This window comes from Astatotilapia calliptera, chromosome 7 (assembly GCF_900246225.1).
Source record: "Astatotilapia calliptera chromosome 7, fAstCal1.2, whole genome shotgun sequence".
NCBI lineage: Eukaryota > Metazoa > Chordata > Actinopteri > Cichliformes > Cichlidae > Astatotilapia > Astatotilapia calliptera.
In genome coordinates this window covers 60107174-60133842 of record NC_039308.1, presented here as the reverse complement: position 1 = coordinate 60133842, position 26669 = coordinate 60107174, and the positions used below count along the sequence as shown (strand labels likewise).

The 26669-nt window shown below is 40.1% G+C and overlaps 1 protein-coding gene across 10 annotated transcripts; it reads left to right on the top strand.

The window, feature by feature from the left end:
* The first annotated feature begins 867 nt into the window (after positions 1-867).
* Positions 868-25427, top strand: ppfibp1b (PPFIA binding protein 1b). 10 transcript variants are annotated; one of them, XM_026176292.1, is made up of 28 exons: positions 868-1094; positions 6830-6911; positions 8298-8503; positions 9361-9450; positions 10359-10472; positions 10813-10944; positions 11659-11751; positions 14325-14417; positions 15096-15213; positions 15312-15356; positions 16762-16823; positions 17244-17328; positions 17605-17744; positions 18181-18278; positions 19106-19163; positions 19388-19562; positions 19979-20011; positions 20570-20711; positions 20790-20921; positions 21117-21267; positions 21396-21507; positions 21628-21716; positions 22865-22987; positions 23094-23219; positions 23306-23494; positions 24071-24235; positions 24333-24398; positions 24482-25427. In XM_026176292.1, exons 2-28 carry the CDS (start codon positions 6848-6850, stop codon positions 24563-24565), a joined length of 2985 nt encoding a protein of 994 aa, XP_026032077.1. In that variant the 5' UTR covers positions 868-1094; positions 6830-6847; the 3' UTR covers positions 24566-25427. The 10 variants fall into 10 exon arrangements, with proteins under 10 accessions (XP_026032077.1, XP_026032078.1, XP_026032076.1 ...); XM_026176293.1 differs by having other exon boundaries at positions 19103-19163; positions 19391-19562; XM_026176291.1 differs by having other exon boundaries at positions 19103-19163.
* The last annotated feature ends 1242 nt before the right edge of the window (positions 25428-26669 follow it).

Below are 26669 nucleotides of genomic sequence, written 5' to 3'. Positions count from 1 at the left end.
TCATAAACGCTTAAATAGATATAAAAATAAAAATAAGAATAAGAATTAAAAGTGCTAAGTAGATAGATATATACATGAGTGCAGGTGGTGATCAAAGTTAAGAAGCTCTTCTCTGGTGTAAGAATATCCAGAGGAGTGCCCAGACACAGAAGTTATGCACAAAAACAAAACAGAAAGAAGACATCTCCACTAATGAGGCCTCACCAATGGGTATTCATGCTACATCAAAGTAATTGGGTAATAGACTAATAAAAATTAAAGAAAAGTTACTATTTTTTTACTACTACATTATTTATTTATTTTTACAGTAGATATATAGTGTTAAAACGTTTTCTGTGGAAAAAAACCACCATTTTAAACATGTATTTTTGAAATTACAGGACAGTAAATGACCAATGTGATTTTTAAAAAATGTAATTTTTACACATCTATTTCTTAAAATTTACGCTCGGAGAATCATGCTATTATTATTTTATTTTATTCTATTTTATTTATGTATTTATTTATTTTTTCGTCACTGACGCTTTAACACCACTTGGTGTCGCCTGTACTTCTTTAAAGCTCACTAGCCACAAAAGTAAGGCTTCCAAGAATTTAAGGAATACGTCTCTTCCCCGATCCAGGAAAACATGGGGAATTTCACTTTTGCGTTACTTAGCTCGACGGACCGCTGTGTGTGAAAGCTGCTGTTGGTTGTGACTATTCCTACATCAAGATGACAATAAAAATGTTTGTTTTGTTTTTTTCAAACAGTTTCTGGTTTCTCTGAATCATTTCCCGTACCGGAGATGACTGAATCTCCCGCAGAAAACTCACAGCTCCTATGTTAGGCACGTTACAGTGAACGCACCAGGACTCCCATTTAAATTCCAGGCCAATCCAAGCCTGTAGCAGGGGTGGGATTTTTCAGCCATGACATGCAAAGTTTTTCAGCGACCCTGTCACTTCGACATCATGGCGTAGCGATGTGCACGGACGGCAGGGTCGTACTGGTGGGCACGGAGAAGTTCAGAACACAACTTTTGTGGATTTTTCTCAGAAAAAACGAGAAGACGAAACTACGGAAGCGCTGAAATTCTTCGAGAAGAGTTTGGGTACGCGTCCTTCTTGAGGCTACAGCTGTGATTTATTGTTGTAGTCTGCTAAAGTTACCGTTTAGTCCGAACAAGCTGCCGCCGTTGAGGCTCGCGCAGATGCGCGCGCATGTCTCACAAAGCTACCGTTTTATGGTCACTTTTCTAACTTTTTATAACCAGCAGGTCCCCGAGCTGTTAGGTTTTGTCTGGTTAGTGAAATCTGACTCGTGTTAGTGAAATCTGACTCGTTAACACTGTAAGAAACGAATGACGCAAAGTGTCCTAAATACCCGACTGTAGACAAAACGTTAATGTTTCAGCTTTACGTTAAATATGTAACAGAAGCTAACTGGAAGAAGTCTGTTCATGACCTGCCACATATCTAATCTCTGCACTGTGCCATTGTTTTCCATCGCCTGAGGCTGCTCTTACCCTCTTTCCCCCTCTGTGTTTTTATCTGTATCTAAAGTAACATTCATTTGGCTTCATTTGCCTTGCCCTAGGTGCTGAATTAGTGGGATTTAGCTTTAGTAGTGATCGTGAACTGCCCCCGAATGTGAAGTAGACTTTCTGGAGTTCCTCTGAGAGACGTAAAACTTAATCAGTTGTTGTGTTATAGTTTGGCCTTTTTGTTTCTTTAAAAAAGCTCTTGAAAGCAGCACACTTGTCTGGAAACCAGATGTTGCCAACAGTAATTTTGGGTGCTTTTCCTTGAATTCATTGATTTACTAACTTAATCCCCTTTTTAATGCTAATTGAAAGCAGTTTAGGTCTTCGCTCTTTGTTATTCACACACTCCCAGGGGTCACTTTTCAGCATCTTCCTGTCTTCACCGCATTGCAGCCAAAAAAGGAAATGCAAGGAGTTTATATTAAGGAAAATTCCCCAAAAAACAAGCCTACTGTTGTTCGCAGCAGCATAACCAATCTTCTGTATGGCATGTATATTATTCAGTGTTGCATTTCATTGCATGTGCATGAAGATGAAGGACTTCTTAGTCAAGTTAAGACACAAGTTGTGCATTTGTGAGTAATATGAAAAGAATGTGTGATTCCATCCAACACAAATGAACTTCTGCCACGACTGTGCACATACATGCAGGCAGGAAACGCTCTTGGAAGCCCTTCTCACATGAAACACTTTATCTTAAAAACTACATTTCCACCTTTTGGAAGCTGTGTTTACATTGCTACATCACTAATTGCTTGAATACCATTAAGGTTTTTCATGATTTTATTTCCAGCCAGTCTAAAGATGGAGGAAAATTCCCTGTCCCCTTTTCAAACCTCTTGCCGGGAGGTATAAAAGTAAAGACAGGCATCCAGGTATTCAGCCATGTTGGAAATAGCTGCAGGTTATTCCTGCAGGTAGCTGATGAATACTCTAAATGTGTCCACACATACACCAAATCCCTGCAGGCACAGGAGTTTACTGCCTATGGCTAAGTAAAGCAACATCAATAAAACCCCACTTTTATTCAGGAAAAACATTGGGAATTTCTTTTGCCTCTTGTGTATGATAAATATCTTAGATACTCTTCTGATTTCTAAATTAAAAGCAGTGAGTTGATTCCTTATTTTGTGCTAAATATACTGTTTTCTGTCTGTGGTAGAAAAGGAGTTTGGCTTTTGTCATAGAAAAACTGTGTAAAGGTGAAGAATGAGTCAAGGCCTGCATGAGTCAAAACATATAAAGTGTTATTATGTGGGCCTACGCTGTCATGTCCACGGAAATTGCCACGTAACTTGGATAAAAACAGACTAAGTAAAACAAACTGTGGTGTGATTTTTGGCCTGGTTTGTCTTTTCTAGTCTTTTCTAACATGACAGCTATTCATCTCAGTACAGACTGCTATCAGTTTTTACAGGCACATGCAACTATCTGTGAAAGAAAATGAGCCAGAGGCTTCTGTTTTGTTGTGTGCTGCCGCTGCATGTGCTGAAGCATAGTTCGCTGGTCACGTGTAACTCAGGAATTAAGATATTCTTTATTTTCTTTCTATACCACGAGTACCGGAGCTCTTAGGGGAGCACCCAGTGAAGTAGGTTTATGTTGCCTAAAGGGACCTGAGCTGCAGGATTTGAAAAGCAATTATAGTGGTCCACTCTCCCTCCTGTATTCATTGTTCTCTGCATGTCTCTGTGAATTACATGGCTGATTTCACCAAGGGGCAAAGCTGCTTTTGCATGTTCTTTCAGTTTACTTTTGAGGCTCTTTTTAGTCTGAAAAGAGTATGCAGGCAGGTGTCAACTGTAGCATTGCAATGCCGTTTTTTTTCCCCCTCCCTCCCAGCCTTTGTGTGCTTATGCAGCTCAGTCAAAACAAACCACTATGATGAACAATAGAGCTCTCTGTTTTGTCTTATGGCTGGTGTAAGTGGTGCTTATAGACAGGCAGACAGAGGGACTCTGTTTGAGAGCGATGCTTGCTCATTGGGAATTTTGAGATGTCTCCTTTGATGGCAGTCTTGGACAGATGCTTAACATGCATCATAAAGGAAAAGTGCCTTATAAATCTAGGTTTATAAGGCTTTGTTACAGTTTGTCATATATAATATGTACCTGTCTCTTTCAAATGTGGAAAATTATGACATTTAATGAACACTTATTTTGTAATTCAAAACAATCACTTGTCCCAGAGCTTTAAAAAAAACGGGACAGACTGTTACCTTGGCTGCTTTCTAGACAACCATCTTATGTTTACACATAACTAAAGCAACATGGAGGCTTCCTGGGACTTGAGGAAAGAGTGCATGTCCCTGTAATTAGGAATTCTTTTTGCTGTGTCCATCCTACATCCAGGATGAAGCTGTGGAAGTGCTCAGAAGGCTGTTTGCACTTATTAGCAGGTTTCAGAGCAGCATGTCTGGTCTTGAGCTGCTGTTTGAAGTATGTTTGCTAAAGGCCATGTGCTAACCCATATTTGCTTTTCTGCTGTGATAGAAAAGCTGACTCAGGCTTTTGAAGGGGATGCCCTGCAGGTCTGGATTCCAGTTTTGTCTCATCATGATCCAAACTCTGTGCTGGCTGCTGTGAAATGCTGAGATATCGCCTCAATAAAAGCCTTCCCTCAATCTGTTTGTAGTTTATGCATTTCAAGCAGTGCTGGCAGGATGTCCTTTTTCTTTTCTCAAGTTGCACAAACCTCACCAATAGCACACATGCCCATAAAACTGTAATGAGCCTGGAATCAAACAGCAGACCAGCAGCCAGGTAAACATTTCCGTATAATAAAATAATTTCATCTATATTTGCTTTAGCCCAGAGAACTTCATAAAAACAAGCTCAAAGAGCGAGCCAAGCTGCTGCAGTACACAAACAGTCAGATTAGACAATAACTTTATTTTTTTATTCATTTTTTTACCACCAGTTTGCAGGTAATTTTTATTGGCTCTTCGCAGAACTCTTTGTAAACTGGCATCAGCTGAATGATAGATGTTCATCAGTCCACTCAATCCTTTGTTGGTTATCATATCCCTGAGATGAGGATTCAAGCGTCAGAAACTGTTAAGGGAGCACTCGGCACTGGCAGTAGATATGGGCAGATGTTGTCCCATTGTTTCCGGTTTCACATCATGATGCTAACAGCATTCACATTATCAGCAGACTCTTAACATCTGAGATTTTACTTTTCTGTTTTTAATGACTAAAATATTGAAAAGCTGTTCTAATTTATTAATTTCTAAACTGCTTTTCTGCCTGCAAAAGCAAAGTGAGTGAAATCCAACTTTGTCAAAGTGTTAATTGAGCAGCTTAACCATGCACTGCTATGAACAGCAGCCGAAACAAAGCTTGCAAGGATGTTAACCAAGGATCCAAAGATGGCTCTGTTATAATTGTGTTAACAAGAGAGTGTAATTAAAATAAATGTACATTAGTACCCCTGCACACTACTGTAGCTGATATTATGGCAACTGTTTCTTAGTTATAGCTTCTAAATTATATTGACTTTTGAATTTGTGCTGCTTATTAGCAAACCAAATTCTTATATAAACTAGCATGATTTGTATAATTAATCAATTAGTCAGTTTAGTTTAGATTTTAGCTGACAACCATTCAAAGGTCATCCCTTGCAGGGTTCCTAAAGGGGTTGCAATTGCTTTTTAGGAGTGTCTACACACACAGGCACGAAATATTTATGGATATATGTGCAGAAATATTTGTATACCAGCCCTCGTCCTTCCATGGAAACATTGTAAAATGCTCGAATTCTGCCCTGCCTTTTCTAAATGTCAGGTCTTTTGCAAAATGTGTAGTAAGCAGCTACTGTTGTTACTGAGAGAAGCATTTTTACACACTCAGGATTTTACTGTTGGAAACCACCCAGCACTTTACTGTGGACCAGTGGCATGCTGGGTGCTCATCTCCTCTCAGTCTGCTGTGTGTTGTGTCGAGTCTTGTGTTTTAGTACATGCTTCTTTTACACATAATGGAAACTGTGACCACAGAAATGCTTAAATAACAGTGCTCAGTCTGTGGGTGGTTTCCATAAAGTCTGAAACTGGTGGAACGTCCCAGTGCTGGGCACTCCCAGGATTGAAGGTAGCTGAATAAAGGAAGAGGTGTCAGTGGATGTTTGTGTGCACATGAACATCTCTATTTGCATGCTTAAACATGTACAAATATACAGCAGGGTCTTTCGAACATCAGAGGAGAAAGGGACTGCTGTGTTATTTGGGCAAATCTCCAAGACTGGGACACGAAAATGCATCTTTATTTCAATCCAAACAAAGTTCCCACTGTCCTCTTGATAGGACATTCAGAACACCAGTGTTTTAGATATTGGTTTAATTTAATATTATGTGTGGCATTCATTAGTTTTAGAAAATATACATGAGAACTCTTCAGCACAGAGTTAAACAACAGGAAGTTAAAGAAACTCAACAAATCGCCTGATTTTGTTTGTTTTTTGTCTTGTTTTTTTAAGCTGCCAGAGATGCCTTGCTATCATATAACCATGCAAAAACTGACTTATTTTTATACAGTCAAACCCTACTCAGAATTATGTTGTTTTACCAGCTGTTAAAGACTCGAAACTCATGGCTCAAAGAAACCCAACAGTATTGCAGCTGAATTCATGTTTAATGATGCACAAAATTACTTCTTAAAAAACCCAGAGAAGGCCTTGATCCAAGCAGGCAGTGTGTTATCAGATTTAGCCGCCTCCTCATAACACAACGCATGTGTAAAAGTGATTTGGCTGCAGTTTAAAAAAAAAAATACAAAAATTTCATTTATCTTTTTTTTTTTAAGTTGTGAAAAATGAATGTGGTTAGCTGTGACAGAAACAACTGGCATATCAAAATATGCATAACATCAGATCAAAATTCTTAGCAAAACACAATTTTTATCTTCCAGCACCACAGTGCGCTAAGTTTCTGCCACTTTGCTGCCATCCATAAGTCACAATTTGTAATCATTATCCCAACTGGGTATCTCACAATTTTGATTTGCCTCTGCTAATCAGGAAATTTTATTTTGTTTCGTTTTGTTTTTTGTGGCTTAAACAAGTTTTTAAAAATGTATGCCTGGTTAAAGCTGTAACATTTAAAAAAATCATCCTGTTCAACAGTGAACTGGAAATGCATAACAATAAGTTTCTTTTATGTTCATGAGCAGGCATGTTTGAAAAAATAAAAAAATCTGTAACCTGTAAGTTGAAATGTGAACTGAACTGTAGTTTAAAAAATAGTTTTAAAACATTTACTGTGTTTTGGGGCTAACCCTTTAAACTGGTTTTATTGGTCTTTATAGGTTTGTCAGTGACTGAAGATGATGTCTGATGCCAGCGACATGTTGGCTGCTGCTCTTGAGCAGATGGATGGAATTATAGCAGGTAAACCTCTCCCATTAAAAAGCATCAGCGCAATATTTTACCATGACTTTTAGTACTCGTGAAAGCCTAAAGCAACAAAAGTCTCTGCGGGTCTTCCAGGTTGAGTCAACATTGATAAGCCCTTATCTGGTGTCTTGTTATGGCTTGTTGCACAGCTGACATTCAAGCTGTCATGTGATATCTTGTGCTCTATCTAGCCTTTATTCTTTGCACTTTGAGTCTGTGTAACTCTAAACCAGTGGTTCTTAAACTTTTTCTACCCCTTTTAAAAGCTGGGAAAAGTTAATGCCCCACCCCACATATTTAACAATAAAAGAATCCAAGTGAAAAAGGTCAATCTGATAGCATCATTAAACTTTTTTTTTTTTTTTTGGGGGGGGGGGGTCCTTTTTTATTTATTTATTTTTTTACCTATATAAATCTCATCCAGTCACCTATATGCATTACATTTCTCTCCATATCCCTTCCCCCCGCAGTGGGTCTATGCCCAGATAGTGCGGTGTTATAATTTTTAGAAATCTGATACCTATAGTGTGCACAACTGTATTTCCAAAAGGTGGTGTCACTGTCTAAATTCTGAATAAAAACAAATCTCAGGAAGTCATTCATGTTATCACTAATTTAACACAAATGACTTGGCATGACATCATTTGACATGAACTGGTGAAAAGTCGAGAGGAAAAAAAAAAGTTCTTTAGTCTGATCAATCAGTATTGATGTGATGGGGTGTATTAGTGCTTGTGACATGGGTAACATGCAATTCTGTAAAGGTGCTATTGATGCTGCAGCTTAATTGTAATGTATTCTGCCATCCAGACAATGTCTTTAAGATCTTTGATTATGTTAGCAAGATTATGCCAAACCAGATTCTACTTTAATTAAAGTAGCAAAGGTCTATAAGGAGGGTCCAGAAAATCTGTCAAAGAGAGCCCAACCTGTTGTAAGGATGGAACATTTGTGACTTTGCCAGCCTTTTGTCCTCATCAGAAGGCTTAAAATGTTGCTAGAAAAAGAGGTGATGCAACACAGTGGTAAACATGCCTGTTCCAACCTTTATGAAATAACTTTTTTTTTTTTTTAACATACACTTTGACAGTTATTCCGTTTCAGCATTTTTTATAAATTGTGTATTCAGTGTTGGCTTTAAATAATGTGATTACATTTTACACAGCATCCCAACATTTTGGAAAATTATATTGTGCTCTTCAATTACTGTTAGTGCCTGAGCCACAAAATGATTGATGTCCTCTGTAATCTAGCAGATGAGAACTTTTACTCACTAAAGCTTGTCAACAAACATCACATGCAGCATAAGATGACACTGCAGTCTGTCTCTGGACTAATTTTATCCTCATATTTATTCCTGTTGTGATTCTTTTGTCTCAGGTTCCAAAGCTATAGACTACTCCAATGGTTTGTTTGACTGCCAGTCGCCTACGTCACCTTTTATGGGTAGTTTGCGAGCGCTTCACCTTTTGGAAGACCTAAGAAGTGTCCTAGAGTTGATGGACTCGGAGGAAAGGGAGAGTCTACGATGCCAGATCCCCGACTCCACAGCTGACAGCCTTGTTGAGTGGCTCCACGGTCACATGGTAAGACCCTTACTTGTGGATGTTAGAAATATCAGTTGGATTCATGGAAAGAGATAAAGTTTATTAGCAGGTCTTTAGAAATTGAAGCAAACAGACCACTTTTTGCTCTTCTGCCATCCAGAAAAGTGTAGCCTCAGGGTAAACCGTTGTAGCGCTCGTGTTGCATTTTCTGTTTTTGAAATCAGTGCAAGTTGTGTAATCTTGCCAGGTCTCGCTTGGAAATGAGATTTTTAATCTCAATGAGATTTTTTTACTTGGATAAATAAAGGACTAATTATAAAAAAAAATCATGGAAGGAGTTTCTCCTGTGATGGCTGGGCATGAAGTCCTTCAAACAAACTGTAGCACAGCTGGTTTGATTCTGATTGTTGCGTGTGCCAAATTAAAGCTGTATTAATACAGAACAGTGTGGCCAAACAGTCTTGTATCCAAGTCCACAAATGGCTTGTTTGCTAAGCGAAAAAACGCAGAACAATTGTCCTGTTCTGCTGAGTTCCCATGGAATCCAAGATGGATTAGCTGTGTTGGTGTCACAGTTGATGTGCATGCAGCAAGAAACGCACAGACTTCTTGGGAATCAGAGCAGTGACTGGCTGCAGGCCAGTGAGAGTTTTTGTGTAATGCTGTAACCCACTCTGTGTACAGCAGTCTGAATGTGAGCTCTCCATTTCAACCATGTAAGGTTTTATTTGTGCTGGGTGAAGTGGTGTAGCTGCTCAGGCACTTTGAATTTCAGCTGAGAACATTAGTAGACATCAAAGACTTGAGGTTTTGTCTTTAAAGCGTAGGAATACATTATCATACCCTTGCAAATGGCTCAGTAGAGTTCTTCTAATAATTTATTTTTCTCTCCCCAGTCTAACGGACACATTTCATTGGGTGGAGGTGACCATTACCAGGAGAGGCTTTCACGACTAGAGAGTGATAAGGAGTCTCTTGTGCTTCAGGTACCTGCCTAGCAGTAATTCCATAATTTTACCATCTCCTCCACCGTCTATTTTCTGTAAAACTCCTGTGAAGCTCATTAATGTTACTTGTCCCTCTCATCGACCAGTCAAAAACAAGAAAGGGCAGGACTTGTGTTATCAACACTGTAAACAATGGCGGGGGAGAAATCATTTTTGTAACCTAGCAACATCAAGCATTGAAAGAATGCTTGAAGCTCTAAAAATTAGGTCAGGGGTTTGACACACAAAAAACACTTACTGATAAATATTGTTTTACTTAAGAAAATACTTAAACCAACACAGAGTTAAAAGGTGAAAATGGAGCACAGCCTGACGTCCTTAACAAACTCAATAAATCTGCTGCAGCTCTGAAAACTTCAAGAAACTGTGAATTTCTGAATAATAGTTCACATAATGTTTTATTATTGAATTCATTTTTGTTTGTTGATTTTTAATGAATTTCCCTGGGGTGGCAAATGGTTACTAATGTAATTATTAGTCAGTGTTTGTATAATTTATCCAGCTACGGGTGGACTCTCCAGGATCTGGAAAGGAACTGAAACATTGTAAAACCTAACTGGAGGTTTCAAAGCTTGCTTGTGTTTGTGCCCCACATGCAAAAGTTTTATTGCACTTGAACTGTGATCAGATTTGTTTAGTTCTCGCCCTCAATGTTTTTAGGAGCAGGGTATCTGTATATGTTGATTGCATGATTCTACAGCTGCCGCCACCCCTGACGCACTAAGAGAGATTTCTCTTCTGACTTAAAACTCTTAAAAATCTATAATAGTACAAAGAGTGGAACGGATAACTTTGGCTCATCATGTTCTTTAATAACTTGGCCCTTGGTTTGTTTAATATCAGGCTTTGCTGTCCTTTCTAAAATGTGTTACCTTGTGTTCATGCAGGTGAGTGTACTGACAGACCAGGTTGAGGCTCAGGGGGAGAAGATTCGTGATCTGGACTTGTGTTTGGATGAGCACAGGGAGAAGCTCAACGCCACAGAGGAGATGCTGCAACAGGTCTGTGTGTGTTTGTGTGTTTGTCTTACACTCTGAGGACGGGAAGGCTATTCCCAAACCAAAGCCCCCCAGTAGTGAAAGTTGCAAATGGACATATGGTGCAGATGTGTTTGGGTGGTACTGACTCTCAACTGGAAGAGCTGAGTTCACGCCCTCCTGTCAAGTAAACATCTACTGTGTGCACTGCTGTGCTAAGTTTATAAGTGGGTGTAACAGGGGCGTCTTGTTAAAACTGTTAATCATTGAGGTTTTGCAGATGACTTTTTTGTGTCTCCACTTTTACACAATAATGCCTGTACTACCAGTGTTGTTTACACAGATTGTTTGTTTGCTATTACAGGAGCTTCTGTGTAGAACTGCTCTGGAGACTCAGAAGCTTGAGCTTATGTCTGAAGTGTCCAACCTTAAGCTGAAACTCAACAGTATGAAAAACGAGAGGCTTGACTTTGATGACGGATTTAGGGACAGTGAGGTGAACTAATCCTCTTTGTTTCTGAATGTTTCTTTTCTATCTCACTTAACGCACACAGACACACACAGACTCAACAATAATGAAACACTCATTTATTTTGTCTTAAACCTGGGGGAGAGAGGATCCCGTCTTATTATCAGTCTCAAAGTCATTTTTATTTCTTGTTGTTAGTGTTTGCTAAACTAGCCATTGACGGTATACCCACATTATTGTAATATTAATTGGATTTTTTTTTTGTTACTTTATTAGACAAGATTTTTATAAAGATGTTGTCAGTCATTTGTTTACTAGAGATGGGAAGGTCTCTGCTTCCCAGATAGACTGAGCAGAATGTCTGGAAAGCTTTCAAACACGTCATGGTCTTGTTGTAGCAGCGCGGCCATCTCTTCCACCCCGCTGGAACAAAAAGCTGCTGTCTGTGTTCCGCCTCACAGCACATAAATCACTTCTTTTCTACAAGCAGCTTCCTCTCATTTTATCACTGCTGCTGCTTGGAAGCACTGATTTGCTGCTTTCAAATGCATTTGTAGTCACTTTATAGAACTTTGTGCTGATACAAGTCACATTTGCAAGATGGGAGCAGTTAATGAGATGTTAAAATTATTCACTTAAATTTCATTTTGGAATCTTAGAGTTAAAATTTTATCTAGAGGACAAAAATTATCCTTCAGTATTTAAGGTGTGACCTGTTCTTTTTTCTTTTTCTTTTGTCAGGATTTGATTCTTGAAATTAATGAGCTGCGGTACAGACTGACTGAACTGGAGACTGAAAAACTACAGTATGAAAAGAAACTTAAATCCACTAAGGTGAGTCATCCCAGAGCACTTTACTGGCTGTTTATGTATCTTAAAGACTAGTTTTACCCTTTTTTTTTTTTTTTTTTTTTTTTTTAAACAGCCAAAATCCACCATTCTGTTTAAAGTCAATACTTAACGGCTGTTCTTTTGTTCTTTTATGCCCTTTAAAAAATATATAATATCTGTACATCTCTTGTTACCTGGATAAAGTTATTCATGCAACCATTTCAGCTGCTATTTGTATAGTATTATGGTGTAGTCACAGTAGGGAAAGCAGTGGTTTGAGACCACAGCACAGCCAGAATTTTTGCAACTATGCAATGAGCTTGGGATCTTGTTGCCTTGGAAATGGTTCCTTTGCAGATGTGGACGAGGACTGTAATCAGTCACAGTCAGTTGGCATTTGCAGAGCGGCTTTGATGGATCAAAATGGTGATAATACAGTGTCGGTTTTAAATTGAAATGAGGTTGAGTTGGCATTTACAACCCCAATTCCTAAAAAGTTCAGATGCTGTGTAAAATCTGAAGGGGAGGGGGGAAACTGAATGCAATCTATTCATCCATCTATATGTTTTCTTTCGTTTATCCGGGGCTCTGTTACACTATTGGAGCAGCAGCCTAAGCAGAGAAGCCCAGACCTCCCTCTCCCTGGCTAACTCCTCCAGCCTTTTCAGGGAAATACCAAGGTGTTGCCAGGCCAGCTGAGAGATATGTCTCCAGCATGTCCTGCATCTGCCCTGGGACCTCCTCCAGGTGGCGGATGGCTCACCCAGGAGGCGCCCAAGAGAGATCCTAGTAAGATGCCCAAGCCACCTCAACTGGCTCCTTTCAACATGGAGGAGCAGCGGCTCTAATCTAAGTGTCTCCCGGATGGCTGAACTCCTCACCTTATCTCTAAGAAGAGGCCAGCCACTCAGTAAAAGCTCATTTTTCTGCCCCTTGTATCTGCGATCTCGTTCTTTCAGTCACTACCCAAAGCTTGTGACCATAGGTAAATTGAGAGCTTTACATTCATGCTCAGCTCTCTCTTCACCACGATGGACCCGCACAGCATCCGTGTCACTGCACCCAGAGCACCAATCTATCTGTCGATCTCCCACTCAATTCTCTCCTTCCTCGTGAACAAGACCCCGAGATACTTAAACTCCCCCTTTGGGGCAGGAATTCATCCCTGACCCGGAGTGGGCATTCCACCCTTTTCCGCCTGAGGTCAATGGCCTCAGATTTGGAAGTGCTGCTTCTCATTCCCACTGCTTCACACTCTGCTCCAAACTGCTCTAGTGCGAGCTGGAGGCCATCATCTGATAAAGCCAGCTTAATCACATCATCTTTGAAAAGCAGAGAGGAGATTCTGAGACCACTGAAGCGAAAAGCTTCTGCCACTTCTACACCTCCTATGGACTTTCTGTCCATAGGAGTTCTGACTTTTTGAAATTGTTTTGTACTTGCAATGTGTTTGTGATTAATCTGCAAAAATTGCAAATCTGTTGACATATGTGGCCAATCTGTTGCTGTCTACGTACACAGAATTTTACATCAAAAAATTTATTTATATTCAGGGTCCAGCCAGAACATCATAAATTTGAAACAGAAATTTCATAGTTCCTCCACAAATGGTGCCACACTGCTGCAGGATGGTGATTCAGCTTCTTCAAAATGACATTGGTGGTCAGCAGCCTTCCTTTTTATGTGGGATATAACCACAATGCAACCATTGACTTGAGTCCTCTATTGCAAAAAGGCTCATCGTAGATGATTTGCACTCACTGGAACAGTGACTCTGATTGATTGCAGTGTAATGGGGTGTTATGAATTAGATGACATATTGACAAACCTTTACCAAATTGTCTGAGAAGGACTGCAGTTATTTGGAGTATAGTTGCCTTCTGCCAGGTAACTGATGCAATTGCTTTGAAGGTGGTCAGTCAGAGGCTGGGGGGTTACTAACCACCATGTTTTTGTTTTTTGTTTGGTTTTTTTTCCCCTCTCTCCTGGTCACAAAGAGTTTGTCACCCTTTTGCTTCTTAATCCAATTCCATTAACAACATCTGAGATTTCTTCATGTTTTTTAGGATTTTTTTTTCCTTCTCATTCAGAGATTCTCGTGGCTGTTTGAATGCTGTGAATTTAGGTTTTGGTTGCAAAATGAAACAAGTTCAAATATCAAATGGACCCTTAATTGTTACAACACAGACAAGAAAATTGTTTGTTTTACAGTTTGAAAAGAGAAGTTAACCAAGAACACAAAAAGCTAAACTAAACTAGGTGAAGGCCAGCTGACTATCAGATTGCCACCACCCTTTTATATGCTGAAGTTAGAAAAGGTGAAGGAGTGACTCTGCTTACTAGAATTTTCCAGATGATTGCTTTGGATGTTTTCTATCTTATGCTTCTTGAACTGCATGTAGTAACTGCGTGTTGTTTGGGGGTTTTGTTGTTTGTTGCGGCGCCTACTTTTAATCTGCTTTAGTGGTCATTTTCCTGGAAATTTAGATATTCAACATTTCTTGATCTCTTTTTATCTTCTCTCCTTCCCATTTCTGTTTTCTTCTTCTTTCCGTGGCTTGTCTCTTTACTGCTAGTCACTAATGGCCAAGCTTTCTAGCCTGAAAATCAAAATGGGCCAGATGCAGTATGAGAAACAGAGGAAAGAGCACAAACTCCAGGCGATGAAGGTCGGCTTTTCCCAGGATGACTGTTGTGCTTGCTGTATGATTATGGTTTTTTGACCTCTCCCTTTGGCACCTCTTCTTCTTCTTCTTCTTCTTCTTCTTTTTTAATTTTTGAGGCATAAAACGATTAAATCTGGTTAGATTCTGTTTTCACGCTCAAAAATGTATGTATTTTTGCAAATAATTTACTTAACCACGCATCACTGCATTTTGCTATAATGCATGGTTAAGTCAAGTGCAATCAGAAACACCACTTCCTTAAGTCTGCATTTACTAGGCACCAATTTTAGCAAATGCTAATTTTTAAACCACAAGTATGCTTTAATTCTGGGCTTTTGTTGAGTTGGCAGAGTTCTTCTTTCCTGTCCCTCTCTACAATTGTCCCACTCATTTCCTTTTTTTTTTAATCCACTCTATTATAACATGTACAAGATATATCTCTGTGCTTGACTCCTGCTTTGGTCATTTAAACATGTTGGTGTTTTCTTTTTGGAAATGGCTTGCATATTTAATAATATCCAAACACTTCCAGAGATCAGTGCTTATCACCCTCCTCATACTCGTTACCCTCCTGCAGCCTGTGTGCCATGTCATCCTCTGTGAACCCCTGTATTGTGGTTTGTTTGGACTGGGAGTGGGGGAGGTGGTAAAATCTTCTCACTGTTGTCCCCTGGTGAACAGGAGGAGCTAGCCATACTGAGGCGGCAGCTGGAGGGCAAAGACGGAGAGATGAGGAGACTGCAGGACGAGACGGGCTTCAAGGCCATCGGCTTGAACGGTGCAGAGCCCACAGACAGAGGTGGGGAAACCAGACAGATCACACGCCTCGCTGAAGATCAACATTCCTGATGTTTATTTGGAGCAAGTTTTTACTTTATAATTTTTTGTCCTGTTTAGTCTCTCATCCAGATGAAACTCTTAGAAAGAGGCTGAAAGAAAAACGTAAGGGGGGTTTTTATGTCTGTGATTTTATTATTGCACTCACCTCCACCCCTATTTGCATGAACGAGCATGAGCCATCTGAACTCTGCTTGTCCATTATAACCAGTTCCAGTGCTAGTACCCGACCACAGCGCGCCACATCTCAACTTTTTTTTTTTTAATGGCACGAATCTTGTCACTGATTTTTAATGCCCGGCTACAACAGCAACGAGAACAGTTTGCCTTGTGTTTTTTAGCAGGAATGAAGAATGAACTGTTTGTTGTGACCATTCAGACTGCTTACTCCACCTTCTGACTCATGTCTTCCAACGTTAATCACCTACCTCTCTTCACCAGCAACCTGTGTGTGCGTGTGTGCGCACCCTGCTAACCTGTCCTGCTGTTGTGCTTTTCAGTATCTTTCATGTACAGCTGTCTTAATAAATGTCCACTTTCCCATCAGTTATATATACTATACTCTACATTCATCTGTATAGAACAGTTTCATTTTTCATGCACAGCACACACTCTCCATGATTCTCTATATTGAAGTACAAATTACAAGTGTCCATTTTAAGAATCCTATTGACTAAAGCAAAAACACAAGCTACCTTCATGTCTTGAGCATACCTTTTAAACATTTACAGTGCAGGTGAGGAAAAATAAGCGAGGCCCCTGAGTTTAATAACTAGTCAAACTTTTCTTGGGTAGAAGTAACCTTGAATAAACATTTGTAGCTGTAGACCAGACCAGTGTAATGTTTAACAGGCATGGGTTTTTTTTGACAGTTTATCCTTAGGACTGCTTCTGCTCAGCCAGATTCTCAAAATGTTTCAGTATGAATGAGTTTCTTGAGGTCATTCTGCAGCTTTTCTATTAGGTTCACTCCAGAAGAAGGATTTTCTTTGTAGTCATCCTTGAGTAGATTTATTTCAAAGTTTTGGCCTTTTGTTTCACTGCCAACAATAACAGTTTGAGAGATATAAGCATAATTTGCAGTGTGAACTTAAAAAGAAAAATGAGGAAACTGAACAAGTGGAGGACAAAAAAAGTTCTGTTCATCCATCTGTTTTCTGAAGTATCAGAAATGTTCTAGGTGAAAGGGTGGCTGTGAAGAAAGAAGGGAAACTGGTAGAAAAGGCTGAGGTATGCCAAAATACACAAGCACTGAAAGGGACCGCTAACAGAGTGTGTATCAGTGTGTTGAAAAGTGGAAATGTTTGAGCAAAGGTTAACATGTGAAACACCCGCTCACACCAACACTGTGTGTACGTTTGGTTTCTAAAAAGCAGTGTGGCCGTGATGTTGCTGGACTGACAGCCTGTAATGTTGCATCCTGTATGTTAAATTTTACATATCCTCACATTTTAACACCCTCAGACTTCACACCAGGAACTCTTTCAGTAATCTTTTTCTCCCTCTCTAGATGTGGAAGTCCAGAGGATGAAGAAGGCAGTGGAGTCTTTGATGGCAGCAAATGAAGAAAAGGTACATGTGACCAACTAGGACAGGGGTGTCAAACTCAAATACACAGTGGGCCAAAATTCAAAACTGGAACAAAGTCGCGGGCTAACATTAATATTTATTGAAAAAAAAAAATCTTCCTCCAGATATAAGAATGAATCTTTTCTTACGGACTCAAACAAGTTTTGCTGAAAAACTGAATATGGAACAAGCAATGCTTAATACTAAACAATATATATATTAGCTGTATAATACCAGTAAGCCAGCTCTAATAGTAATTTGGTATGGCTACGTGGGCCAAATGTGGGCCAAATTTGGTTTGGCCCACAGAGTTTGACACCTATGAACTAGGATTCACCTTGTATCACATCCCAGCTACCCAAAGCTGCTCCGGGGGGGAAAAACTGACCTCATTTTTCTTTTTCTTTACCTTTTCCTTTGCAGGATCGTAAAATTGAAGAACTGAAACAGTCACTGCTGCGGTACAAGAAAGTTCAAGACATGGTGATGTCCGTGCAGGGAAAGAAAGGTTAGACTCAGACTTACAATCTAAAAATTTAAGTATTTTGACAAATTTACATAAAATTTGATTCACAGGATTTAAAAACTGACATTAATGATGTGCTAAAATAATGCATTTTAAGCTTTAGCTGCCACACAGACCCTTCATCTATCCCTGGGTTGCTTGCCTTTTCCCCTTGTTGTTTGTATAGTCTTGTGTGTGAAAACTTTTGACCTACTTCCTACATCTTGTAAACAGGATCATGTGTTAAATAATTTGATTTTATATTTTGGTCCATTACAGAAACAAAGACAAACGATAATGAGCACATTGAGAGTTCTGGTGATGGATGCACCACAGTCCCAGCTAGCTCTCCGTCTGTGGAGTCAGAAAAACAAGAAGGCACAGATGCTGAACAACTGAGAGGGAAAAGCCCAGATGAGGTTTGTGGAGAGGGAGAGGAGATGCTGCAAAGGGCCACGGGTCGGTCTCAAACTTGGTCGGTGCGTCTCAGTCATGTGGCATGCGGTTGCCTGTTCACCCACTAAGCTAAACTGGCACCCATGGTATCACTATTTAAACAGCAGAGAACATGAGATATTTTTAATTTTACTTTTACTGTTTTTCCTCCCCTGGAGCGACTTCACATATCATTAAACTCTAAAGTGCTCAGTAAAACACTCACTCTCACAAAAACTTCACATTAATTTCACTCCTTTGGAAATGAGTGTTGAAGAGCTGGACAACCAATTAGTTGAATAACATCTTTTGTCAGATCTCTGTATGCAGATTTAGACTGTTCTCAGGGACTCTGTAGAGTTTTTAAGTCACAGTTTTATTGCATTTAAATCTTCTTTTGTCTTTCTGACCCTGACTCAGATGGAAAGCCCCAGTAGACTAAGTGAAGAGCCCTCGCCTTCACCCAGCCCGTCTGATCCAGAGAGAGTGTCAGAATCTGAACCGGCAGATGCAGAAAGGTAAAGATTTTATGTGTTATACATGACTTTGTTTTTATTTTAACAATATTTTTAATTTACAAATTAAAAAACAAATAACCGGAGAACACTAGACACCAAAGAACCAAACAAACAGCAAATCCAAACATGGAAAACCACCAATCCTAGTGGAATCTCTTTCATATTCTTCACTGACAAACACAGTGAAATGGTGCTCATTCTGCCTGCATGTGTCTTGTATTTATATTACAATGCTGTAACTTGCCAGGAATTACATATTTTCACATTAAAATCTCAGAGTATTGGAAGCTCTCACTGCAATTTACGCTATAAATAAAGTGTAAATTTACACTGTAAATTGTGGTAAGAGCAGTGAAGCATGCTGTTTAATGTGCGTATATATTTAAATGATCCGGGGCAGTCCATGTGGCGTTGCACCACGTGTTTGACGTGTCACTGAGTGCTTGTTCTCATCTAATTTCCTGTCACACTCCACTGCAAAATGAACACAATGGAGCATTTAATAAGTATAAGACATGGTATTGTGCATTCAAGGAAGGAGAAAGGAGTGTGATTATTGTTAAGGATTGGTCATCTCCTTAGTATTATTTATTTTATTGTGAATGCATGTTTGCATGCTTGTTAGTACAGAAGTATAAAGACATAACATATTAGGATCGACTAAACCATTCACTTGACAGATGCTGCTGTAGTCCTGACACATGTTTTGTCCATTTCCTGCAGATGGTGTGTCGGGAAGTATCTACGTGTGGTTAATAATGTCCTGTAGACTCGCACTGCTAAGTAAAGTATAATGTTTAAAGTGATTTGCGTTGTGCTTTCAGCAGTCAAGAGAACACAAAGACTGTGACTCAGGATCACCTGGATGGGAGCAAAACTGAGCAGGTATGGGCAGAAATGACGTTGGCTAAAAACTGAAGACTGATTCTGTCTATTGTGATTTTTTTTTTTTTTTTTTTTTCTCCCCCACTAATTTACCTCAAACTGCTTTTTCCAGCCTTACCCATTTTTTTCCTTTCACATTTGAATTGTCTTTCATTTTAGTTTTTCTGGCATTTAGTATATGGAAGTACAGAATCTGTATACAAGCAATGTTTTTGTACTCTCAGAAGACAAGTGAGGAGATCGGTAGCATCAGTGAAAAGCCACCCATAAATCCTTCAGCCACCTTACCTGCCACCGTAGAGGACGATCCCTTTGGCTCGAGAAAGGCTCGGTCGTCTTTTGGAAAAGGTTTCTTCAAGATCCGCGGAGGCAAGAAGACGACCAGTAGTCCAAGCCTTGGTGAGTGCAAACGGAATGATTTGAGATCATGGAGTTAGTGGAAATGTGCTTTGTTCAGCTTTTAACCCACTACATGGTGAGAGTTTCTTCACATTTTTTCTCCCCCCCAAGACACACCCATGGAGTACACTATGGACCAAGACCATAATTTACAGCCCACAGGCTGTGGTCCCAGTTTAATTATGGAACTGTGTTTCTGGGCTGGTGTTTGTCCTTCGTCCTGTCTATGTGCTTTTTATATTTTTTTTGTGTGTGTGTGTGTGTGTGTGTGTGTGTGTGTGTGTGTGTGTGTTGTACACTTGTATATCTGCATCCCATCTCCCCAATCCCATTATTATTTCACTCATAATTTCTGGCCTCTTGTTCTTTTCTGTTGGACCCTGTCCTGTGTGTTGTGCTCTTTGTAACACATGAAGACCGCAGCAGGAGTGCGAGTGCGCCTATGCTAGGTACAGTATAGATCACAAGTCACGGTAGAGTTGCACTAGTTGTCCAGAGAAAGCAAACTGCTGAATATTTCTGTCTGCAATTTCTGATCTCATCCATTCACTTCACTGACATCTTTTTTTAGTTTAATAGCTCCAGTACTTTGTCTCTGTTCTTTGTTGCACAAACTTCTGTACCTGTGTATGTTGAGTGTGCTGTAGTGTACGTAGATTTTGCCATGTTCCTGCATGTTTTTGCCTACACTCCTTTGTTTCTTTTAAAGCTTTCCCCGAGCACAAAGCTGTGCTGAGATCCAGATTATTCGATAAAATAATTTAAACGGCTCTCAAAGACCTTCCAACTAAATCTAAAACAAAGTAACAATCCTTTTCTCAGGCAGTGAACAGTGTCTGCATGCATGCCATTCTAGAGAGCGTATCGCTTTGCTCACAGTGACCTCTCCGGAGTCCTCATGTGCCTGTCTCAGTGTATTCTGGCTCTTTGCACTGACCCTGTGCAGCAGCTCTGTCTGCCTTATCCTCATGATGCTGATGCTGATCTGCTGGCATTTGTTTGCACAGCTGAAACAGAACGACAGGGTACGGACCATCTCGATCTGGCAGGGCTGCCACAGAGGTCGAATAACAGTGACAGCACACACACGCTCCCCACTACTCCAGAAAGCAGAAAAAAATCCAAAGGAATAAAAAAGCTCTTTGGGAAGTGAGTAGAAAACCTGTAAACATCCTCCCTCTGAGTGTTCTTTTTTTAAGTATTTAACTTTAATGTCTTATTGTTCAGGTTAAAAAGGAGCCAGTCTACCACATTTAACTTGGATGACAATCTACCAGAGGGTGAGTTCAAGCGAGGAGGAGTGCGTGCCACAGCAGGACCCAGACTGGGTTGGTCTCGTGATCTTCAAAGGGTCAACAAGTGAGTCAGTGCATTCAGCATGAATAATGAAAGTCACAATGTGGTTTCCTTGTTTTGAATCTGTGTTGTACAGTGAATGTAGTGTTTGTTTGAATAATAAAGATGTAACAAGTGCATGTACTACAACTGATCTACGTCCACAGGGGCGTGTCTGCATGCCTATTTCATTGTTGACTCTTCTCTTTTCTTGTGTAGTGACGTAGACGCTCCCTTTGCACGCTGGCCGAAGGATCAGGTGTGCGACTGGCTGCAGGAGCAGGGTCTTGGTCTTTATGTAAACATGGCTCGCGCGTGGATCTCCTCTGGACAGACGCTGCTACAGGCCTCGCAGCTGGACCTGGAGAGGGTGCGATGAAGCAGAAGAATTTAATAAGTTTACCAACACTGGAAGAAAAGCAAAGTATTCCTGCCCTCAACTTCCTGTGTAGTAACTGGGGAATGTTGTATGTTTAATCCAAACTTGTGGATGTTTAGGAGCTGGGCATCAAACACCCGCTGCACAGAAAGAAGCTCCAGCTGGCTCTTCAGGCCCTCGGCTCAGAGGAGGAGGACAATAAGGGAAAGCTGGACTACAACTGGGTGACAAGTAAGTACCAGCTGCTAGTTGAAGATATGAGTCGGTTGGTCAGTTTTTTATGTTTGTGATGTTTTACTTGATGTTCTACTCGAGTTAATAATTGATGTAATTCTCTCTGCCTCTTCTCAGGATGGCTGGATGACATCGGCCTGCCTCAGTATAAGACCCAGTTTGATGAGGGAAGAGTGGACGGTCGCATGCTGCACTACATGACTGTGGTGAGTGCCGATAGGAGACATTCACTCCCCTCACAGACCCTGTGGATAAGCTGGGCTGATGACTCTAGTGTCACCTCATGTTAGTGTTACTGCACAGAGCTCCAGTGGTGATGGAAGCCTCACTACAAAGCAAGTTTAATAAACCAGGAATATGTTTTTATTAGGAGGATTAAAGAAGTCTAATTTATTTTACATAGACCCTGAGCACTTACACCAGTGGATGGAGAGGTCAATAGCAACAATACTTCTTTGCATACATACATTTCTTTTCATATCACGTTATGGAAAAAAAGACCAAGAGAATTTCTCTTCCAACTCTTCTGTTTTGCCTCACAGCGGACTAAACCCTCCTTACGTTCACAAACAACAGCTCGTTTCACAACATTTAACAGCCAAATAATTAAAAGCTTGAAAAGGAAAAATGTCCATACAAAATGTAGTCAACTTCTGAAAAGAACAGTGCAGACGCAAACTAAAAATGTTTGGTTTGTGCATTTTCTCACTTGGCCCTCATGGTGCTCCCTCAAGGTAAGTAAGCTTTAATACTCATTCTTAAATGTACCCTCTTCTTATGGCACATTTTTAGTCTCACTCTTTAATCCTGGTGTTGAAAAAAGCCTAATCTTTGCCATTGGTAAGTCAAAAATTCAAGTTAACAACTTCAAATTTCAAGTTAGTTTCTCAATTTTCAGTTATTTTCTCAGAAGTTTGAGGAGCTTCCATAACCTTGGCCTTAAGTAAAGAACATTTACAGCAAATAGCGCCTCAGTGCTCTGGGAAAGGCAGTAAGACCCCCTTTACAGTGTGTTAACTGAACTTCATGGCATCTATTTTAATTATTCTCCCAGAGAACTGATTGGTTGGTATGCTCTGCTCTTAGAAAGCTCTGATCTGTTATTTCAAACAATGTTTCACAGGAACAGGTAAGATGTGCAGCATGAGTTAGCTCTGATGTATCAGTCAGAAGTGACCTGGCATGATAAAAATAAAGTTTCCTCTCTAATCCCAGATTCACCCTCTCAGGTATTTGTATTTCAGCACTGGCTCTCTGATCCTCTTTAAGCTCTGATGTCTTGTGTTTTTAAGGATAACAATCACAGTTTAGTCAATCTTAGAGCAAATCACTGATATCTTTTTTTGTCCAACAGGATGACCTGCTTTCCCTGAAGGTGGGCAGCGTTCTGCATCACCTCAGCATCAAGAGAGCTATTCAAGTCCTCCGACTCAACAACTATGAGCCTAACTGCCTCCGTCGCCGGCCGTCAGACGAGGTGTGCTCGCTTTAACAGCCTGTTCTGCTGCTCGGCCCACTGACTTTACATACTCATAGCTATGTGTGAACACACTGTGCTTGTGGTTTGTACTTTGTGTCTGTAGAACAACATTTCACCGGCAGAGATTTCCCAGTGGACCAACCACAGGGTGATGGAGTGGCTGAGGTCTGTGGATCTCGCTGAATATGCTCCCAACCTGAGAGGCAGCGGCGTCCATGGGGGCCTGATGGTGAGAGAGTTAGTTGCTAATTTCCCTGGAAGAGCAGACGCTGTCCTGGGTTGTGTCCGCTCCTAATACACCAAATTCCCGCTCAGGTTCTGGAGCCACGGTTCAATGTGGAGACGATGGCTTTGCTGCTGAACATCCCCCCCAACAAGACTCTGCTGCGGCGCCACCTTGCCACACATTTCAACCTGCTCATTGGTTCAGAGGCCCAGCAGCTCAAACAGGAGTGTCTCGAAAACCCAGACTACACTTTGCTTACTGCAACCACTAAGGTCAAGGTAAAGCACGAGTTCCCACAGACAGACCGTCCTCTCTTACTACAAGTACTACAATTACTTCTCAGAGTACTTACAAGGAAAATATGTTGGAAATGCTTTTTCCTGTGTATTCTCTTTAAATGGGTAACAAGTTGAGAGATTTGATTTGACAAAGTGATATTAAAGTTTAGTTTCTCATGGAAATTAAATGTGCCTACACATTAATTTAAAGGAATTTTAAGTCACTAAAACTGGCATCAAAACCTTGTAACCATAAAATCATTGCCAGAAAATTCAACAAAGTTTTTGTTTGTTTTGTTTAAATCTTGTGATATCAGTTTATATCAGTTTGCATATGATTTTTAGTTCGTATCCTTTTTGCTCCATCTGGCATTTTTGTGCAACATATTACTTAAAATTTTATTGTGCAATTTATTCCAGGAGGAAAAATGACACTGATGATGCAGAGGTCTCAAAAACTCACTGATCAAATATGATGACCTTTTTGTGTTTTTTCTAAATCAGAGGTTGGTATGTGTGCGTTCCTGTGCGAATGTATGTAGTACTTACCTGTCCTCTCTCTCTGGTTCACACCAGCCAAAGAAACTATCATTCGGTAATTTTGGCAGTCTGAGGAAGAAAAAGCAGGAAGAGAACGAGGAGTATGTGTGTCCGATGGACGTGGAGATGCCAAAGGGTCGGAGCTTCCAAAAAGGCTTCGAGCTCCAAATCTATGAAGATGACCTCGACCGGCTAGAACAGGTGAGCATATTCTTCAGCATTCATTAATGATTTGCTTAATTTAAAAAAAAAAAAAAAAGTCATATTAAATTTGTGCTCTATTGCTTTCTGCTCACAGATGGAGGACTCTGAGGGAACCGTGAGACAGATTGGTGCTTTCTCTGAGGGCATTCAGAATCTGACGGTGAGAACCAGGAACAATTACTCACTGATTATTGTTTCCACGGCTTCTGATAGTAAACTTAATGCTTTTCTCTCATTTACCAGAGCATGCTGAAAGACGACGAACTCTTCAAAGAGATCTCCAATTCTCCGAACCCCAGCGTAACCGACGACGACTCCAACGCATGAGGCTGTCAGCATCAGACCTGATCCTGCTGTGAATGAAACTCTGTGCCAGCCCTCTCCACTTGCACACACACGTCTCAACAAAAAAACAAGAATGCTCCCACATTTTCCTCATTTTTAGTGTTACATTCAAAGAAGAGCCAAAAGTATTAGCGTCGTGTCTTTCTAGTTGATTTTTAAATGTTGAAGCCTTCGGTCCAGAGGCCACTTTCACTCCTGAACTTAGTCTTCATTACTCCCGACTGATGTCAGAGGGAACATGTAGGATAACACCACTGTTTGCCTGCCAGCTGGTTTCTGGAGATATTATTTCTGTGTTCTATTCGGGTACCTTCCTGTTTTAACTGAAGTGAAAACCAGCAAAAAATAAAAAACATCTAGAAAATGCCTATATAGATTTAATATATGACTTTTAAATTGCCTTTTGACTGTGGCAATGCTAGAAGAAAGAGTTGGACTAGAAGTGATGTGTTGAGACTGTTTCCATTTTGAAGTTATAAAGAAAAAAACCCTCAAACAGCTGCTATGTTTTCTACACAACTGAACCCTGCTAAAGAAATGAGAACAGTCTTTAAATATTATTCTGTCACTTATACATTTACAAATGTGCATATACAGTATAAAGCAAGAATCTCGCTGCATGTTTTGAAACTGCAACACAGTCATATAAGAACTCATCATTGTTTTTACCAAAAAAGGATTTTTAATGGAAACCTGCAGTTATTTCTGGGGAAATGTTGTGCTGCAAGGAAACGTCTGGTTTTCTCAAAGCGATAATGCCCTCTGCAGCTCTCCACCTTCCCTGAAAAGATGTCCTTTTTGTACACTTATGCAATTAATAAATCAATAAAGTAATTTAAATATGTTTGTTTTCTTTGAAGAAATTAAATCCACACCTGTCACAATGTCAGATTTTTTTCAAGCGTCGGGGACGCAAGAACTCTCTAATGTTGGTCGATAATGTTGACCGATAATTGGAGATGACAAAATGTGCTCTACACAACTCAGAATCAGAAAGGGTTTTATTGCCAAATGTTGAGCAGGTTTACAACATTAGGAAATTGCTGCTCTGTAATCAGGATTTCTGTGTTTTGTTCAACAATTAAATCCTCCACAAAGACTTTTATTTATTGAGCCTCAATTCTATTGTCACAAAGAGACGGAGAATGGTCGTTCCCCTTTAGCACTCGGTTCTGGAGTTTACCCTTTACAGCATCCAGGCCTGACATTAATTGTTTATCGCTGTGAGGTGGCACAGAATCTGAATGCTGCTGAGTTTAGATGTGTGAACTGCTGTGGCGCTAAATGACAGAACACTCACTAAACTTATGAGATGTGTCTTCTGTGTGTAATCGAGAACTCGAAGTCTCGAAGTCTCTTTTATTTCTGCTTCTTTTTTTCAGTCTTTCTCAGATTTATTTCTTTTGTCTAGTCTGTCTGGCTCTCCTCTCATTTCTTCCTGTCATGTCTCCACACGTTCATACATGCACAGTAAAGCCTTTCTACAGTTCTGCACAAAAGTCTGTGTTCAGTGGTGAGATGCACCCATCGGCCCCTGCTGACACCTCTGTACTGGTGATATACATCACACCACTACAATGTAACCTACTATAATAATGCTGTTGACATGTGGTCACTCTACAGGACATGCTGACATAGTTAACAAATATGCATGCTCCTGCTCTGAGGTAAACCAGGACAGCTACATTTTTCCATAAAGCTAAATTTAATCTAGGCCGTTAACTTTTAATATTAGCATCTTGGTGAATTTTAAAGCACAGAGGCTTTCATTTCTGAGAAAACATTTTCTGCTGTTTGACAGCTCAGTACACCCCCCTTGTGTTCAAGTCACAGACCACTGCCTTTCCCCAGATTTACATTTCACCTTACATTTGCACAGCCTACTTTACCTACTCATTGAATAATGAGTCTACCCTTCTCTTATCCCCTTTACACTGAAACAATACATGAAAAACCTTTCACTGAGACTCTGGATAGGACTTTTGTGAAATTGAATCATATGTGTGATGGTTTATAAGCTAAGTTGTATAAAAAATTAAAATTAAAACCACCTGAAGCTGCATCGCTGTATCACTTCTTTAGTAAA